Here is a 20,760-nt window from a genome sequence, read left to right on the forward strand (position 1 = left end):
ACCATCAATAACCCTCGTGTCGCCTCCTCGTCACATTTTACACTCGAGGTAGATAAGCACTTATCTGATGAATTAAGCCTTTCACTTTGTCTATACTGCTAATTCCCCTAAAAATGTGTAATCTCAGCTATTTTGAAAGAGCCAAACAAAGAATTCCTTTCAGGGTCTGAGTGTAGTGTGATGTGTATATAATGAACCGCTCTTGTTGCTGTTGTTTGTGCAAGGAATCTGTCAAAGTGTTTGTGAATAAGTGCAGTTTTTTCCACTATAAAATATCTCGCTTTGTTCGAGGCACTCCCACAACATGTTCCCGCCTGTCGTCTGTTCAAACAGTGGGCGATGCACCAGACGGGTGGATGCACCTTGTATGCTTTTTAATGGCCTGGCGCCAGGCGGCGATTTATCATCAAAGCAGAGAGGAATGACCAGGAATGTTAAAACAACAGGCTTAATCTGTTGAATGGCCCCTTGCTCCATGTTCAACACTTGTCATCACCGATATGTGCTAACGCAGCAACATCTCGAAAACTGTCTCACCTGTTCTCGCTCGCCAAGATTTAAAAAAAAAACATTTCTTACTTCTATAATCACCCGTTAAAGTGTTACAGTCTGATTTCTGAGTGGACATCATTCACTTAATTTCTTTTAATTAAGTTTGTTTCGTGTGGTCTCCAAAATTGCTTTTTCTGCCAACGATTTTTCTTTTTCATGCCTACATAAAACTTTTCATTGTTCACTTGGGCACGAGTGAGCAAAGTAACATTCCACTGCATGTTCACTTCACCAAGTGGCTGAGTTATTGAGCTTTTATCTTTTTTCCTCCCACAGAAAAAACTCATGGAACCCGTTCACCGGCCAAACTTTATAGGTCCTTATGTGTGTGGGAGAGAGGTGTGAACCCTGTTTCAGCCCACCCAAGACCTTGTTATGAGCTCTGCAAGTTTTTGTTTGTGATGTTTATTTATTTCTATGTCTTGTTGGTTTTCGTGTTATATACGGAGCTCTAACAGCACTTCTCTTCTTTCTCTCTCCCCACCTCCTTCTTCGCAATCATCATCATCTTCTTTTTCTGGTGTCGGCAAGCCAGTTGTGATGCCATGAGAACAGGTCAACTACACTTTACGAGCTGTGAGGCCATTAGGGAGAATGGATGGGTTAAGTGCAGCGCGTCCAAACGCACAAACAAATGGTTTCTACTTCCTCAATCCATCTCCCTCATCCCTCCCTCCTTCCGCACGTCTGTCTTCATGCGAGTTTGTTTGGTTTTTTGTTTTGTTTTGGGTTTTTAGGGGGGATGAGGTGGGGGAATTGTGTTGCTTTGTGCTACAGGAACTGTTTGGGAACATTCACTGCATTGTTAAGTGTGTTTTGGTACGAGCGTTCTTGTCTGAATTACAGACAAGTATGGAGGGCTGTTGCTGACATTCGAACGAGCAAACAGTAGTATTAGATGTTTAGATGAAGGACTGGGAAGGTCCGTGGACTATTAGACAACTGAGTTTCAGTGACAGGCTATGTGACCACGAAATTAGTCGCCGAACCCTGGTCAGTGATGATGCTACCCGAGTGTTAACTCCTGTGGTCCCTCGTCGGTACGCGGGATGTACGTCCAACGCTGCGACACGAGTCGACCTTTTGCACCCTGGTCAGATGCGCGCGCATCCAGATGCTACTAATATAAACATTTAGGTTCTGATCACATTACTCTATTTTCATAAATGCGTTTCGTTAAAAACTAATCTAGGATCGATCAGTTCTGCTCGGGTTAAAAGCCTCTATTATTTCATTAGCTTTCCCTCACCAAAAAAAAACAAAACCCTTTATCCCGTTTCGTCTGTCTTTTTTATTTTTTTTCTTAACGAGTTTGTTTAGTCTGTGCAGAACGTTTTGTCGAGAGCCTGGGTATCATCACAATGTTTTCTGTAAAAAGTGTTACGGCATCGTTTGAATAATTACTGCAGATATTTGCAGGAGGGATAACTCTCTGGCTCTTTACCTGCCTGCAGTCACTGGTTCCTTGAAAGGTACCAGTCGCTGGGGGGAGCACATGGCTAAACGTGGCATCTGACAAGCCCGCCATTCACACCTGTTTTGTGCGATAGTGAAGCAGGTAAACAGGTCTTCACAGGACGACCAGTCCACTCCTTCCTCTGGCCACCGCGGAGTCGGCGGCCCTCCAGGGTATCTTGGAGGATAGTCTTGGATAAGGTGTCGTGCCGGGTCACATGACCAAACCAGATCATCCAAACCAGTGTTGCAAGTTATGGGTTCCCTGTGTCCTATACGTGCTTTGTACAAAATAATTAGTTTTATGTTGTCTGTACGAGATCCAGACCAGCCTCATCAGACACTTGTTCTCAAATGTCTGGATTCTCTTCTCTCTTTTCAAATCCGTAAAGTGGGATCAGCACTCCGAGGGACCTGTACAGATTATATTTCGTGGTAAACAAGATGTTATGTCTGTACCAGACCCTGTCCAGTCTAGCCATTGCCTGCTGTCGCTGTCGCAATCCTGATGTAGATGTCTGTCGCGGAGCTACCGTCCGTGGAGAGGGTGGCATCTAAGTGCTTAAAACTGTTTTCCTCTTCCAGCATACCCCGTTCATATGTTTTCTTAATTTGTAAATCTTTTATTTTTTGTCAGTTTAATAGATAATCTTTTTATAAGCCCTTTCAGATTTCATATTTTATATTAGTTTGAAAAGCCACATCGTTTCACATGGTCATCGTTTCCGCGCAACCACTTTTGCCGCACCTGGTATAGGGTGCGGTGGACACAGACCTCCGCTTGCACCTCCCCACTACACCACCACCCTAGCCTAGAAAACAACCCCTACTGCTTGTGGGCAATTCTGGGGAAGATAACGGAGTGAACTCTTATGTAAAATACTGATGCTAATGCTGCACGGATAGAAGGCAGAACCAAGAGAAGGCGGGTACTTGCAACAGGACTGTACATGTTTGTTTCCTTTAATTTCTCGTTGGTTTCTGTTGTTCTTTAAAAGCGTTGTATTCAGGCTGTAAGCTTGATAACCCCCCACAATGTTAAACTATGTTAAACCTCACAATATTCTCCACCTTTCTTCAAGCTGTCAACCTGGACCCTCTGATCTCTGACAGCAAATACTGTGTAGAGGAAAATGGCTTCCTGGGTCGGGGAGGATGGTCGAAACAACTGAGAAGAGACAAGCTGTTGAAGTGAATTTATGGTGACTCCGTGGAATGAGTTAGCGGCGACTTGCCTCAGTTAATCCTCCGAAAATTTATACCTACATGGCGGGCAGAGCGTTGTGATTGGACAGACCGCGTGTGACAGGCGACGAGGCTCATCCGTCAGCACGGTTCGTCGCCCGCTGAGGGATGGGAGGGTGTATGATGTAGAGGTATGTGTGGTGGTTATGGTGGGGTGCGATCCGTCAAGCTTTGTCACTGGACGCGCAGACACGCGCAAACGAAGACGAATCGGTGCCGATGCCTGCCGCCTGTTATCACCGCTCGCTCTCCTCCTCTGAGCCTCGGCGTCTCAAGATGGCCGTGTAATCCGTTATCATAGTAACGTGTCCTTTTTTTCATCTTTCCATTTTCTTAATGTTTTTTACTTTTTTTTTTCTTAAGCAGCGTACGTTGATTTTAGAGTACTCCCGCACCAAAGTTGTCTTAAAAATGTAGGAAAACGCACGCGAGCGCGCGCACACACACACGCAAGCACATGAACGCACGCGTGTGTGAAGTGTCCTCTAGGCGTTGTTCCCATTGTTATCATAGCCTTTGATAAACGGACACGACTGACCTTTAAAAGTATGTACTATTTTCTGTCCACCCCTTATACAATAGAAATCAGGCAAGATCATTGATGGGCGTCTTCTCTCTTCTTCTTACTTCTCTTTTTTAATTAATTTTTTTATTCATTTATTGTGAGTTCGTAGTTCTTCTTCATCTTTTTTACTTTTCTCGGTCTTTTTTCTCTGTTAAAGGATAATGTTTTGGTTTTTTTTTTTCTCTTTTTCTATCGACCTTCTGAAATATTTTTATAAGAAATTTGCCGGGTATATAGTTTTGCTTTCTTTCTTTTTTCTTCAGTTCATTCTTTCTTGCTTGCTGTCAGCGACCATGACGAATGCCTCATGTAATACACAATGGCGTTAAGCGCAAGGATATCTTGGTCACATGTCTCTGTGAATTCTCACGCGGAGGCGGGAGTAATCCCCACCTGCCTGCAACAGGTGTCGCCTGCTCTTATCTGCAGCTAGTGGAGCCCTCTGCAGGCGCCCAGACCTCACTAGTGTCACTCGTGGGCCACAACTGCATGCAGGGCTAAGACCGCGAGAATAAAATAAAAGTCAAAACAAAAATACGGAGTTTCCTGCATATTTTGGTGTCCCTGTGTGTGTGTTGGGGGATGTTGCTTTGTCTTTCACAAAATTTAATGAAGATTTTAATAAAATCTCGTGCCATCACGTGGTATAGTTTCTAATCTCACGTTAAACCACGAGACCCGTGATGACGACTACAGGGACGAGTGCCCACGTGGTGGACACGCACCACAGCTAGTCGAAGGTTCACCCTCGCTCACCATCAGTGCGCAGACCTCGCCACCTAGTGTCAAGTGTGTTCTGAACATTCAGGACGATGCAGAATCTTGCAGCAGGTTGCCACATTCATGTCGAGGAGCAGTAAAGGTTGCACGAGGCCGCTGAAACTGGCGGCGAGTCTTGAAGTTTGTGCAAGGGGCGGTCCGGTGGTGCAGTGCAAGGCGCTCGTTCCCTCAAGAAGGTCGTGAGCTGTCTTCACTAGCACCTCCGTTATCGCACGGGTGGTCATTAAGATTATTCCGGGTATTCCCGCGTCTTTCTCTCCTTCATTCCCCCCCCCTCCAACACACATACACACAGAGGAAGGGTGTACGGAGATGGGAAAGGACGGTAATAAATATCAGTCTTTGGGGAAATATTTAGGGTTTGAAAATTCTTCTAACTTTTTAAGTCTGCGTGCTCAGTCGACCGAAACTGATAGTATACATTTGGCATTCTTTCTTTTTATCTTATATCTCTGAATTATTCTTTTTCAGCTTTAAACCGTTGTAAAAATCGTATTGCATTCCTCATGTATCAGGGTGATTGATGGCCATCTGTTCTGTTGTTACAGTCGTGGTCAACGGATCAACTCCTGGCCAGAAAATGTTGGGTGTCATCCTCACTGCCACCGCTGAGAACTCCAACGAGACAGAGTCCCTCGGCACCTTTGATGTGAGTACCATCCTTTCTATGGCCAGCAAGATGCGAGCATGCGCAGTCTGCCGAGAGAACTCCAAGACTGGACATTTATAATACAGACATCTCCTTTTTTAATTACAGAGCTTGTTAAATACAAACTGTTGCCCACGGAAAAGGGTCAGGAAAATGATGAGTGTGATAAACAAAATAACAGCTCAACATAAAAAGTCTACCATTTTGCAGCTTATTTTTCAGATGACTGAAGTCATCAGTGGTCGTAGTTATGAAGTGAAAATTAAGTCGTTTCCCCGGGACAAAATGTAAAACTCAAGGAAAAGCGTCTTAATTATAGTTATAAGGCGATGTTAAGACCTAACGGAAACTTTTTTTCTCTCCATTGCACCTTTGTCACAGTTTTATAACTACTTCTCAAGAGGTAAACATCATCTCTAGGGTCTGGACACTTTATAACTTCGGAAGCAAGACGCTTGTCATTGAGTTCCCCATGTTGCCCAAGGGTAAGGACTTGCCCTCGCTTCCTAACTACGGCCCCTGGAGACAAGTGCAGGATAGTCATCCACAACAAGCAGAAAATATGTTTTGCCGAGCAAGGTGGAGATCTTGTTACGAGAAATCCAGAGACCTTTCGCGAACAGAATGGCGATCCGCAGACGACCCAGTATCTCCTTGCCGCAAACCTTTCTGCCCCATGGCTCGCCCTCTAAACCTGCCGCCGGAAGTTATATGGTGAATGGTGTTTTTACAGCTGTCACACCTCTGGCAAGCCAGAAAACCAAGTTCTACCGCTCAGCCTTCTCCGTTTTTACCTCCCTCTCCCCCGTGTATTTTTTTACCCTACCCCCTGTCCCTGTCGCCTCCCCGCGGCGTCTCCACACTTCTGCAAAGTCTCTTCGTTGCATATTTACATCTGTGTTTTATCGTCCATGGGCCCTGGATGATGACCTTCCATTCTAAGTATGGATTTCAGATCCTCTGGCCCTTTGCTTGGTTCGTGGTTTTGTGGGGTTGGGAGAGCTTCAACGGTTGGGATTTACATTCCTTTCTGTTGTGCATTTTTTTTTTTTTTTTTGTGCGCAATGGCTTTGTGTTCCTACCACCTCAGCCCACCCCACCTCCAGAAACAGGAAGAAAGTCTTCGAGGGCCATTTGCAAAAGGCAAAATCCAGATTGTTAAGAACCCACCAATGTTGTCACATTGTCACTTTCGGTTCTGCAAGTTTTCCAATATTCTTTCCTTGCAGTCTTTTTCTTCACTGCGTCCTTCAGACCAGAAAAGATGTCTGTTTGGCAATTTCCAGTGAAAAACCAGTAAAGAGGAAACTAAACTCACCCACAGCCCTGACGACAGTCGTTGCTGTCTTCTCGCTGGAGGTCAGGACCTGTTGCTGTGCACGTTGATGTATGAATGGGTACATATTATAATAATAGTAATGGAATCATTTGATCACATTTGGGAAGGTTTGTCTCACCCATCCTTGAACCCAGTCACTAAAAAAAATTTGTCCACTCACTGGGTCTGGTCTCAAAAGCTGTTGTGAAACCGGACAGCCGAGAAATCTTCATCCACATCCTCGTTGTTAGAGAACGAGGCCACTTGCAGTGCAAGTCTTCGCCGGCGGAACTGATGTACTGAGGGAAAGTGTGTGTGGGGGGGGGGCGTTGGGGGGTTGGGAGGGGTTTGTGTGTATGTCTGTGTTCCCCTCCCACAAAAAGAAAAGCAACATACTAAACAAATGTTCCTGTTTACACACAGTCATCTTTCTCCTGTGGTTTTCCTGTTCGCTTAGCGGGCAATGTGATCATTGATTTGTCATGCATTCACTAAACCTCACAGTGATTTTTTTTTTCTCATAAAGACATTAACTCTCAGAATTTTAGTAAATACAACCCTTCACATGTCTTGAAACACAAAGACCCTCGCTGGTGTATAGAGAGAAATCAGATCCGTGGCAAGATATTCATACGCCTCTATTTCTCCTTTATGTAGTGGTTGTCACCTTGACGATGTGAGCTTATCCACGAACCAGTATTTTGTCACAGATTAAACTTTCCTGTACATGTCGATGTTAGAAAACAAAAGAAATGTGGAAATGATTGGCTCATATTTTGATAATTGCGAAATGTTTCATCTGCAAAGCTTGTGATAAACTATAAATGTTCGTGAAAGAGTTTAATCTGCTACGGCTTCAACCGTATTCCTCAGGCGTCAGTTTTTGCTCGTCCTCCCAGACACACTCTTACAATGCCGATGTTGGCAAACTGCTGTCTGGACCCGTCATATTCTGGGTGTCCAGTTTCCGCTAAGCGTCAGACTGTGTTCTGGACGGGTGGCTTCCTCCACCCGAGGGTGGGTCTGGGCGCAGGACGAGGCTGGCATGGCGACGTTTACGAGGTGTGATTGTCGGTGTAGCATGAGTTTAGACTAGAGGCTGCCACAAAGTGATGTCGTAAATTTTGTAGAGGACCAGGCGTTCCACCTCTCGCCTTCTCTTTGTGGCTTCCATCCAGATTAGGTTCACGGGAAAGACGAGGCAATGCGCTCGGAACCTACTCACCAAACCACGAACATGGTAACACGGTTTCCTGATGATGACAGATGTTCTTGACGATGACCTGAGAACGTCACCTCAGGACAGAAAGTTTGGGGATGTGCACACGGTACCTTCTGACATCCAACTGGAGGGAAATAGTGCCTGGCCCGAAGTGTGCAGTCCTAAAACCAATGACATGGGACTCTCAGAGAGAGGCTCTGGTCTGGAAGCTTCATTAAGTAAAGAAGGAGCGACAGATGGCGATCTCTGTCTGTCATCCAACCCATTAATGACAAACACACCTTGATAACGACTTACCCTCGACATGGATACCGAGAGAAGTAGGGGGCGCGTTCGAGTAGACTCAAGAAGAGGGAGGCATAAAGATGTTAAAAGAGTCACTTGTGTGTTTCAGGTGAAAAGAAACGGTCAGGTTTACGATCTAAGCGATGAAAAGATCTGCGACACCCACGTCATATCACACCGTTACCTGGTCCACAAGAATGGCGTCAGCTTTACCTGGATAGCACCTGACTCTGGCTCGCCCTGCGTCGAGTTCAAGTGAGTACCTTGTCTTCCTTCTCTTTCTCTCGCTTCTCTTACTCTTCGTGCTTCTCCTCCTCTTCTTCCTATCACCCTTCGCTTACTCTTGCTCCTCCTCTTCTACTTCGTCTTCATCATCTGGATCCTCTTCTTTATCCTTCTTTCTTTTCCCTTCTCCATTTGGTCCTTCTTTCTTCCTTTTTTTCTTTTCTTTTTCTCTTCCTCTTCCTTTTCTTCTTTGCCCTCCTCCTCCTTCGTAGTTTTGTTCTTCGTGACCGTTAGAGTCTAGTACCACTGCGAGACCAGTTTTATTGTTTGCTGTTGACCAAGTAGGAGGGAAAGAGTTCAGGGGGCGGGAATACTGACAGGGCCACGAGGTACTCATTGTGTTGTCCGTTTTCAGCATCTTGCTAGTAATTCTTTTGCTCGCGAAGCCTTTGCGAACGAATGAAAAAACTAGAGCCGCCCATCTATCTAGTGAGCCTATGAACGTTCGTGTTTGATAGGAGCAGAGCTGGTCAGTCCACAGTGAGTTTGGCATTTGCAAGCAACGCCTTGTTGGTAGACAAACGACTTGCCTCCTCCTCCGCCTCCACACATTTCACACTCGAGTCGTGAGCTCTGACAGACAAGCGCAACCAGTGTCACAAGCGAACTGGGAAGCAACTGTTGCTAAGCAAATCGAGATGCTCGACCTAGTTAAGGACGGACCGACCGGATTCTGTCTTGTGTGAAAGCAAGATGTCTCTATTAAAGATGCCAAATCATCAACACAGTAACCTGAGGAAGTCATTAATCTTTTGATTTCTGTTACACTGACCGATCCATGCCTGATGAAAATTATTGAAAAAAAATTAATAAGCTGCGGAATATGATTAAGAGAGGTTGAAGAGGTGAATTGAGAAATTCTGTAGTCGAGGGTGTGAACTGGACGCCCAATAGTCAACCAGTCTGAAACATGTGAAATGACCAACATTAGGTCCCACTCTGAAAATGATAATGGAGTTCTACAAGTAAAGCTGAACTGTGTCTATTCCTGAAAATAAAAGAACCAGGACCAACGTGCCTCAACACCTAGGCGCATGCGTACTGACACACGTGCACACGAACATAAACTCATCCACGCATGTACAGGATGTGAGAGAAGGACAGAAAAGAAGAACTTGGTCGAGTGTTAGCCTGCGACACGTTGCCCTGGACAACAAGCTCATCGCGCCCAGACTGGACCTTGTGGTGAACCGGTCACCTGCACGGCCGGCCAGACGACCCCTGTCTTATCGGTCGGCTGGGAAAGTAGGCTGCGCTAAGCGCGAGACGTGCTCAACCCCGGGGCGCCTCGTCCTACCAGACACCCGTTAGGTCAACGGGTGGCATTTCGCTGGCCAGATGGAGGCAAAGACAGGAAATCTTCAATCGAGCCGCTGGTCTTTGACCTGATGCGCATGCACCGGCCAGCCAAAGGGTAAGCCTGTGTGTGGGCGTGTCAGAACGAGGCTGGCAGACTTTGTCCCGAGCGTCGGATGTTTGCGTGTAAGGTGTTCAGTCGTCAGCCCCAGTGTTGGCGGTCAGGCTGCGGAATGTTTCCTTGTTTGAATTTTGGTCAATGAAGATGACCTTCCCGATCGTTGTGAGGTGTCAGACGGGAGGTAAAAGGTCACCAGAGGCAAGCCCCTCTCTTCCACCGTGTCTTCATTTCCGGTGGTCCTGTGTGCTGTGCACGGCTCCTGAGCTCAGGTTATCCCACGCACGATCCCACGGACCTTCAGTCAACAGGCCATGTGCCGAGACCAGCTGCAAGACATCCTCTTTGAAAGTCGACATCCAGAATTTCAGAGAGCAGAGAATAAACGAGGCCTAAATTCTCACTGTCATCTATGAGTATTTTATTACTTATTTTGTTTCGTGTTGTATATATAATGTCGACCAAACCTCAGGCAGAGCTTTCTGTTCTGTTATTTATTCATTGCTAGTTATCTAATCATTTTTGTCTTTTTTTCGGTTAACTTGTTACTTTAAAAAAGAACTCTGGCTGGAGGTGTGATCAGCAAGCTATGTACAAGTAGTACAAGTAGTCAGGCATGTTACAGGCAGCCTGTCTAGATGTCTGTCACTGTCTGTCCACAGGGCCACCGTGATCGAGCACCCGGACATCTGGTACAGGGACGAAGGGGGACTCACAAAGGTCATCTGCGAAGAATGTAAGTTCACCAGCCATCTTAAACATTTTGTTAATCCTTCGGCAAGGCGATAGCCAGGTGCTCGACACCGGCTTTTCTAGATCTTCAGGTCGTTAGAGCGTGTTCTTTTTTTCGCTGACCACGCGCGCTCGCGCACACACACACAAACACACAAGCGCGTGATCTCTTCACGATTTGCATCGCTGCTGTTGCTTTCTCACTCACGCGCGTGGCAGGCTAATTAACTAACAAAACACTGGTAGTGCCAGAGCTAGAAACGGCTAACCTCTCCTCCTTCGTCCCCCATCCCCGTAGAGAAACACTAATTACACAAGGGAAGTGAGGCAGCTCCCTGAGCTCTTAACCAGGGGAAGTAACCAGCGCGAGTCAGTGTTCAGAATGACCTCCCCGTCCCGTAGATACGTAGTTTCCCTGGTTGATGTACATGACTCCTGCAGGACACACACTCGGCTGACCGTGTTCTCTGTTGACACTCCATTCATCACTGACCAGTGGCCGGCGGACAGACGACATTCACCTGCCTTGTCCTCCGGGTCACGAAGTGCATTCTGGTCGTCATGGCTGCCTCACCATGACAGCAGCATCGGATGTCGCGAGGACATTTTCACGGTCCGGTGAACACACTTTTGCCATGGTACCGTGTCTCCGAAACCAGTTCCCGGTCGTTCAGTTCGTTTCTTTTTAAATGTATTTGTTTGGTTTTTTTTAATCACTTTAAGTCTGTTCGTTTCCTTGTATTTCTTTCTGATTTGATAAACTATTTTTTAAAATCAGTTTAAAAAACTGACATCATCCAATACTTGAATTTGATCACATCGATTTTTTTTCATTTCTCCGTCCGCCTCACGTAGCGTCGCATCAAGTGACCTTACTTTCTCAACCCGTTAACACTGAAGACTGTTTTACACATCTGTTTGTCGCCCATTATGCCTCTTTGTCATCACACACTTCCTGTCAGAGTTAAGCGCTAGGTGTCCAGACTGGTTATATTTTTTTACGCCTGCCATGAAACGTTCTTCACTCCCCTTCATCCTGTCTGTCAACGGCCTAATGGCGCGGTTTCCGTCAAGACTTGGTTTTAATCCGACCACGTCCTCGCTACGTCTCGCCACGTACTCGACTAATCGCGTGTCTCCTGTGCACTGTAGTTATGACTGCAGGTGTCACAACTTTACGATCATCCACCAACAATTTCTCTTTTGCCGAGATTATTTTTTAAGGTGAACCATCGTCACTACTTTTACGATCATCTTCTTCCATCCCCACCCTTTAATATCCCCTTCTCTTTAGAGTTTGCTTTCTGCGCCATACAGAATCGTTTGCCTCTGAGACTGCAGAGACTATTTTGTTCCAATGCCAGGCTGCTATGGTCCGCACCATTTCAAATTTTTTTTAAACCCAGTTCGCTGAAGTCTCCCCTCCCCCAACTCTTCTTTCTCTCTTGCGGCATTTTATTTGGCATCTTGGTGCAGAAGTTCCGTGACACATTCATTTCACTCCATTTCATCCATCAAAAAATGCAGATCGCCTGTTCACATGATATATATAATCATGAAAATAGTCTGTAAAACATGTTACAAAAATACCAAGCGGTGTATCGATATGAACACCTGATAAACGTTCAGCAACCGGCCACTGTCACATGCTTTGTGCGCCATATGCTGACATTTCTTCATGAGAAAAGAAAAGAGCAGAACACAAACCATGCTTCAAATGTGTATTTAAAAACTGATACACTAAAACAATGTCCACCAGCTCATGAATAAAACGGAGATACGGCTGACATTCATATACCAAACCTTCAGGACAAAAAGACAAACACAGCTCCTGGCCGATTCAAAACACTTACATTAACGGAGTGTAAGTGTATCGGTCACAATTAAAGAACAAAATCCCACCAACGAAGGAGATTGTGGTTGCCTCCCGGGTCGAGATGCTTGGCGGGTAGAGGGTGGAGGGAGTAGATGCTAAGAGAGAAAAATGTCTCAAATGCTCGGTTAGTTCGATGGCCTTTCACGGGGCTGGCGCCAGCGCCCTGTCTGCACAGCCGCACCACGCATGCGTGCAACGCCCAGTAGACATTTCCTTCTGCTCCTCCGCCCCTCCCTCTCAAAACTGCCTCCACCCTCCGTCATATTCGTCACTGCCAGGAGCGCAGCGCCACTCCGGAAGTCCCAATAACATTGCGCAGGCCGGCTTTTGTTTAACGGCACTTGCCCCCGCGTCGCACTTTGTTTTTGAACAGACCGGTGGTGTCTATGGACTGCAGATGTACATCTTCCCCCCTTGCAGACTTTCATAATACGTTGACACTCGGGCAAGCATGTCGAGAGGTGCGCGTGCAAGTCGCGAGAAGCCAGCGTCCAGCTGCCATTGGCCAGGAACAGGAAGACGAGGCGCGACAAGGGCTGAAGGCGAAGGTCCACAGACTCGGTCCTTGTCTTCTCCTTTAAGATAAAACCACAAACGATTGCGTCTGCGTCTCTGCCATGTAGGCAAAAACGGTCTCGATAAATAGTGCATTATTTTTCGATAAGTTAAAAAAAATAATAAAGATTAAGCAATATTGGCTTTCCTGGCACAGCTGTATGGTGGCAAGAGTGGATCATGATTTTTCTGTAAGAACGCCAGTAAAAACACATTTTTGTACGACTGTTTGCTATCAAAATACACATAAAACTTTGTGGATGTTTTACTGATGTCTTCACTCGTGAAGGAGGGACAAACTCCTTAAAATTGAAACAAAGTTATTTTGAGTTTTGTTCCTTTTAAAAAGCTTTTTTAAAACTTGGACTGTGTCCATTACAGATATCGCCCCAGTAATAAAAAATGTAACATCACGTGGTTCGTTTTATTTTATTAGACAATTTAAAGACGATAAATACAATTATCTCTCTTGATAATTGAAAAATAATAATTACTAAACAGATGTCTGTGCTGAAAGTACGCTTGTGCTCGTTTATGTAGAATTATGGAAAAGGACAACTTTTTATAAGCCAGAGTAACAGAGGGAGGAATACACATGAAAAGGAAAACTGAAGGCAGACAAAAGATAGATTATTCACAGAACAATTTTCCAGACAAGCATCTTCTGCAATCGCGCGTTCAAAAGTCAACCGTCTAGAAAACCTGGTGCAGACCGAACATCCATCTTTCTCTCTCTTAAGCTGTGTTTACCGAATTGTTTTTGGTTTGGTTATAGCTGGCAACAGGCTTCGTTATTTGTTATTATTTATGTTATTGTTTCTTGTTGGGCTTCGTGTTTCCTCTTCCGTTCTTAAGCCACTTGCGAAGGCATGTTGTACTTTCCACAAATATGAAGTGAACAGGTGCATGTATTCCCCGGCGCGTTTCTCACCTGGCGACCCCTGTGGTACCCAAAAAGTTTTCACACACAGAGATCCACCCGACACAATAGTACCCGTGGGTGCCAACGGACACTCCTCAGCTTCCCATAATTCGCGCGAGAACAGTTCGAGAACCGAAGTGAAACCCATAGGGAAACTGGTGCAGAAGCCTATTTAGAAATATAAAAAAAAAAACCCAAACAAAAACAGGTGCAGTACAGTAAATGTGTTTCATTTACTGTCCTGTACCAAACTTTATGGCAGGAAGGACGAGGGTAACTGCTCTTCGGTGTTTCTGTTCTCTGTATCTTTTGCTGAGGAGAATCAGAATCTTGCTCTGCAGTTGCTTGTCTCATTTCTTTACGAAAGAATTTGTCAATTGTTTGCTGTTTTTTCTCCTTTGCACTCACACTGATGACGCAAGCAAGGCGCGCTGGGTGCCATTCGGCTCATCTCGGACGTTGTGTTCGACAAATATTTGTTCGCGCGTTCCAAGCAAAATTTTCTCGATTTCCTGCTCGAATACCGATTTGGTCGAAAGTCAAGGCGTTCGAGAACCGAGGTATCACTGTATCCCTCGCCACACGGAGAGCAGTGTGTTGTGTAAGACAGGAACCCGGATGATTTAAAAATATTTAAAAATATTGACTGCAGATTGCTAAACCTTTACACCCGATGGAGCTCGTTGTTCATTCGATGGGTCGTCTGCAGGCAGGTGTCGCAGCACTTCTTGGTGTACAAGTAGGGAGGCGGGTGCTAGGGAGTCCTTATGGCCTGTTTGTTATTCGCACCTCTGTGGTCGTCTGTGTGCACAGAAGAGATTCGGTTCCCTTCACAGACAGCTACCCGACAGTCGAGTAGGACTCGGGGCTGCAGTCCTTCTTTGTCATTTTTTAAAACCCTTTGTCAGCCACTTCAGTGCCGACAGCATGACGGAGAGCTGTGGGGACGGGGTGGGCAGCCCTGGTATTAAATTGATGATTTCCTATTTCTCTCTGTATTTGTGGTAAAGTAAGCGATGGGTGAAGCCAAGCGAAAGCTGCTGCAAGGAAAATCTTCTAACGGCAAAGCAAGGGAATGGCTGACATTTTACACCGTGAAAACCTTCGCCCAAGTCGAGTAAATAAAAGCGAGTTCGCGAGGGCAAGTAGTGTTTACGTGCGGCCAGGTGCATAAAACTTTAAAAACAATATTTGGGGTTGTGTGCTCTGCGCCGACTTGTTTTAGGACAAGACGAGACGAGCGCGAGGTAGGTGAGCGCCATTCACGAACATGGGAGACCATGGAAGAATGAGACACACGAACGGAAGCCAAAAGAACTGGAATAACATGCTAGTTCAGACAATGCGAAAATAAAAGAGATGCAGTAAGGAAAAAAGAAAAAACAAGCTGGCGGGGATCGGAGATGTCGGCTGAGAGGAAGCAGGGGTCCCTGACTACGTCGACAGGAACGCTCGCACATAACATTCTTCCTCGCTCCTTTTATCTGCAAGTTTCATCGCCTATATTTCGCATCAACATCAAAAGGAAATGATCGTAATCGTTTTTGTAATAGTTCCGCCCCGGAGTTTTATGCTCGCAGCCGCGGGTTCCGCGCATACACCTTACACAACAGTCGCATGAACAGGTTTCACGAGGTCTCCACGTCTCGCGCTGCGACTGCTGCAGTGGCGGTGGTGGTGCTCTCGGTCCTCCTCACCTGCTTCACCCCTGCGACACATTCCTGGTCGCTTACGGCTGCGTGGCGAAGGAGACACTCTTTTTTTTGAAGAATTTATTTTTGTTTTAATTTCGATCGGCTGGCGTTTTGTTGCTCGCGATGCGAGACGGGGACAGATGTTATGGGCACTTGGCGGCCCGAGGCTTTTGTGGCGGCAGCTGTTGAAATGGTTTGCGTGGCCTTCACAATCCGTGCGGCTGCACTCTCAGACCGGTTTACACCTTTCCAAAGATGCTGACGATGCAGAACGGACTCCCCTCCTATTTCCCGAGTTGTTTTGCTTAAAAAAACAAGAAAACAAAATGAATGTTGGCAGACAGCACGAGGACGGAATGAGATGTTCGCTGCTTTCGTTAAAGATTTAGTGGGGTTGCAAATTTTTGTTGTTAATGACTTGAGTAAAGCACAGCACACAGTCTACGGGAATAACTCGGTTTGTTTCTGTAGAAACGCGATTACAAACATCACCAACCACAGAAAGAAGTCAGACTCGTGACGTCACGTTTGTACACAGACTTGTCTATTGACATCTGGTTCCATGTACTAATCCTGACGCCCTTGTTTGCAGTCAAATTGACTCAGAGTTGAAGAAATAATGTCTTGTACCGAGTCATTAAGACAAAATACAACCTGCCGATAAAATAATAATTAAATTAGGCAGCATACAAAATTAATTTAAGAAGTGGGCGGAGAAAGTGGCCAAGTATCTGACATTAAAGCTTTGGAATAAAACACTGAGGATCGCACCTCGATGTCAGCAGTAATGTGATCAGATGACATCGAGATTACTTTCGTGATCGTCGATATCTAGACTGCGCAAGTCGGATGTACATGTACTACTTCCGGAGGTCATGGTTGTGGTGTTACCGTGCAGTTGCTGTAGTGCTGGGCGCCCGCCAGTACTCAAGTAGCTGTAACAAAGCCCCACTAAACTGTGTTTAAGCCAGGGTTCTTAGTCATCATAGCATCAGCAGGAGGGCCCGCCGCTCTCGAACAAATGTGTCAAATGTCTTCCGTTGTCAAGTGGAGAGAGAGAGCAGGGGTCAGCTCGAGTTGTCTATTTGTGCCACATCTCTTATTTCGCGACTGTTGGGGTCAGCACAACTCTCTCAACATGTTTAAATGACAGTACCATCATATCAACATAGTTGTCAACCAGAAAAGGAATATATTATGGGGTTGAATTTTTACTGATAGAAGCAAGAAAGAGAAACCTTGTTCAAGTGGACACACCTTATTATTTCCCAGCGAAAAGGCTTGCTTTGTGACGTCTCTTCGGAAATGGCCTTTGACCTCCAGATGACTTCAACTGGAAATAGAAATGCAACTGGAGGCGAAGTCGGACCAGATCATGGAGGAGCAGCAATCAAGAAATCCCTACAATACCGGAGAAGCCAATGGCTGAGCGGCGTCGGAGACCAGAGGACTGCCGGTTCGATGCTTGAGTAGTGTAGCATAATTTTTCCTGCTTTAATTTTGCTAGGGCAATGACATGGCCACTGAAGAAGATTGCACAAGAGAAGTCGGGTCTCTAACATCTCACTTCCCTACTGCCGAAAAGCTGGGGATAATCTGTGCCTCATTTACGACACTGAAATCGACCACAAAGCGAGAAAATTCGGCGGCAGCCATTCCTCCTTCATGTCTGTATCTTTAATTCTTGTCAAATGTTTCTTTCAATCATTTTTTTGTTTGTTTTTTTTGTTTGTTTTTTAGTCTAGAGTTGTTTTTGTCTGGTTTTGTTTCGGCATATTTTACATTTCGTGCGTTGGTCTGGCCGGACGAAGTGACTGGTGTCGGCGCTGGAGTGAGTGAGCAAGTTGTTCATTCCGCAACTGTCTGTATCCGCTACAGCTGCGACAGACTCCCACTGGTTGTTTTCCTACTGGCTGGCATTCCACTGGCTGTTGTTCTAGTGGTTGTTATTGCAGTGCCCGGTATTCTAGTGGCTGTTATTCTAGTGGCCGGTATCATGCGGACTAGCAGGCGGGCCGACACGGGCGAGTGGCATGGCGCGTCACGCCCCGACAAGCATCCACTGCACGGACTTGCCGCACGCGGCGCGAGCGTGACCACGGCAGTCGCGAGGTGGACCTTGGTGGCGTCGTTGCTGTTGCTGCTGCTGGCGTCCAACGTTCGTCGTTCAAAGGGCAAAATACTTGGTGAACCATGGACACAGCGAGGAGTCTGCTTCTGTTGATGCTGATAGCACGTGGGTTGATTTATTCTATTTACTCTGTCTTTCCTGTCCTCGTTGTCACGTTGTTGCTCCCAGTGGGGGTGTTCGCCGGCTTTATGGCTTTCTAGCCTAAATTTGATAAGTAAAAAAGCTTTTTGAATTAAAGAAAAACTTTTTGTAGAAACAGGGTTTAAAGCTATTAAATGAAAACTGAAAGTAAAAGCGAAGCTCATAAATTATATGCCATGGCGATCTTGACTGTATTCCAACTAATTAATGCTTATTCAGACAACATTGAAAATTATGTGGTGATGATGATGATGATGATGATGATGATGATGATTATTATTATGCTTATAAAATAACATAAATGAACTGCAATGGAGCAAATGTATATCTATAAGCTGGCCATAACTAGTAGGTATACTTAAAAACACATCGCAGATGGAAACTGGAAATCCTGAACTGTTGATAGTTTACACATCTGAGTCACGCAGCTTATGTCATTTAGCATAGATAACAGCAATATATATATACAAATTACACACGACTAGTTTTTAATCCGCCTACATTTGCGGGAGGAGTCCGTTACAGTGGCACACCCTCTGACCTGTCCTTAGCTTCTGAAACGACTGGCACAAAGGACTGGTTATAAGACAAGTTGTGTTATTCCGTTGATGTGAGTGTCACACCTACCTACATGGACACACACACATACAGAGGCTTGTATGTGCCCTACCCCGCCGCGACATCACCCTTCCCCTCTCCCAGTCAGTAATTAGTGCTCGGGGTTGGTTATGGCGACAGGAAACTTCAAGTAGCCATCTGAGGAGCTGTAAACACCATCTAGTGTGATAAACACTCGCATGTTCGTGCCCTATTCTCTCGAGCACTTTCCACACACATTCCAAACAGCTGACCGTTAGTCTTGCCTTGTAAGCAAGTTTTAAAAGTGTTAGTTTTATGTGCGGTCACCGTAGCGCCTCGGCCCGAGTAATCAGTTTTTTACATCCACCCTCTACAATTAATTGTCTCCTAGGTGACAAAGAGATAAACGGTGGGGTCAACACGGGGACACGTGAATGCTGTTTGTGTTGTGGCTGATTTATACTCATGACATCCGACCTGGCACTCCACACTCCCCCCTTACACCCCCCAGTTATGAATTTCTTTCAGCGCGAGCTCTGCGCTGTGCCGCAATGAATGTCTTCACGATACGTGTGCGCCTGGGTGGGTAGATGAGAGAGACTGAGTGGGCGAGTAGCAGGTGACATCTGATGGGGTGTAGGTATGAAGCAGAGACACGTGATCCTAGGAGACCCTGGAGAAACATTCGCAAAGTCTTGAAGGTCCGATAAAACTGTCTGGCTTGCTTTTGACACCTTGATGTTCTCTTCTATGGGATGAGCTATGTCAGGGTTGGGTTGTTAGGGTTTGTTTGGATTTTTTGTATGTTTGTTTGTTTGGTTTTTTGTTTGTTTGTTTGGTTTTTTGTTTGTTTTTGGTGGGTTTTTTTTTTTACAGTTTGAGAATTTGATCTTCTGAAAATGTGAGATGCAGTTGTATAATTTATTTTTGACAACACATTGATGCATGTGCAGCCATGAATGATTTTATCAGAGTGGACCCAGCGAGTCAAGCAAACCCACCATGATTGTAACTCCTTTCTCCATGTTTCATCCCATTTCACACACACACACACCTTAGTTTGTGAGTTTTAAGGAAAGGACAGAGTTCACTTTGGTTTTTATATACAGTTGAACCTCAGCATCAGAAGCCCTGACATTGCAAATCTTCAGAATGCTGTACACCGTGGAAGTCATTTAAGCGCCACTTGCATTTCCCTTTAACGGCCATGCTCTCATGTTTTCTTGTATATTGATATAAGTGCCTGTGGTGATCATTTGACACACTGAGTGTGAAGCAATGAAGCCTTGCGACACTTGTGACGAGGGTCCCGCATGCTGTTGCAGTGACCCAGCAGGACGAGGCGGATGTGGTGACGGCAGACGGCCCGCCGCCCAACACGGCGGAAGTGGACGAGTGCTGCGCGTGCGGTCACGCCATGTACAGCGTCGAGTTCAAGGGTCTGTGGTCACGCCAGACGCACCCCAAGCAGTTCCCCAGTGCCAAAAGTAAGTCTCCCTGCTTGACAGATAATGTATTCACACAATAAAGTCCACAGCACAAGCAGAAACATGAAAAGGACATTTACAAAACTAGATTATGGATATTTAATTAAGGTGTGTGGGTGTGTGTGTGGCGTGAGTGTGTGGGTGTGTGTGGGTGTCTAATATGCGCATGCGCTGTCCTTGCTGTGTGTAGATGCCTACCTGCTGCACTGGTCCAATATCGTGGGCGCCACCCATGGCAACGACTACCGGGTGTGGGAGTATGACCAGTATGCTAGCCGCGCTGTCAAGGAGGTGTGCGAGTTCGGCTCCTCCCGCTCGCTCGAGAACGACATGAAGGACAATGTGAGTGGCCGCCACGCTCAGCACGCACCTTGCAAGTGTCTCGGGTAGCCTCGCCCGTCCACTCCTGTGTGCGCACACACATACACTCACACTTACAATATATACATCTCTATACATACACATGTTCCAATATGCATTCATTATACAGACAATGCACCTATATACCAGATACACCCCTCTCTCACACGCATAATACACTCATACACATACAGACACACATACAGATACACAACTACACATGCATTCACGCACGCGCATTCGCATACACAAGCGCACGTTCTTCTCTCTCACTTTCTTTCTAGCCCTCATTGTCCTCTCCTTTTTAATTCTCTCTCTCTCACATGGGACTGGTGAATGAATAAATATCTTCTAAGACTGAACATGTGTCGGTTAGCGGGCTGTTGTCCCGATGTACCCGGATATGTGGCATCAAGTGTGCATTTAAAGCGAACACCAGGCTGTGGTGCTCGCCACATTTCGCCTCGGAGTTTTTAGTGGAGCAGACATTTACTGGGTGTTGGCATCAGCAAT

The 20,760-nt window shown here is 45.9% G+C and overlaps 1 protein-coding gene across 1 annotated transcript in view; it reads left to right on the top strand.

The window, feature by feature from the left end:
• Nucleotides 1–20,760, top strand: part of LOC112565540 (spondin-1-like) — an 88,751-nt gene that overhangs the window by 51,632 nt on the left and 16,359 nt on the right. The window contains 5 exon segments of the mRNA XM_025241029.1: nucleotides 5,146–5,246; nucleotides 8,181–8,326; nucleotides 10,433–10,506; nucleotides 19,726–19,887; nucleotides 20,078–20,229. Of these exon segments, the coding sequence (XP_025096814.1) occupies nucleotides 5,146–5,246; nucleotides 8,181–8,326; nucleotides 10,433–10,506; nucleotides 19,726–19,887; nucleotides 20,078–20,229 (635 nt within the window).

This window comes from Pomacea canaliculata, linkage group LG6 (genome assembly GCF_003073045.1).
Source record: "Pomacea canaliculata isolate SZHN2017 linkage group LG6, ASM307304v1, whole genome shotgun sequence".
Classification (NCBI taxonomy): Eukaryota; Metazoa; Mollusca; class Gastropoda; order Architaenioglossa; family Ampullariidae; genus Pomacea; species Pomacea canaliculata.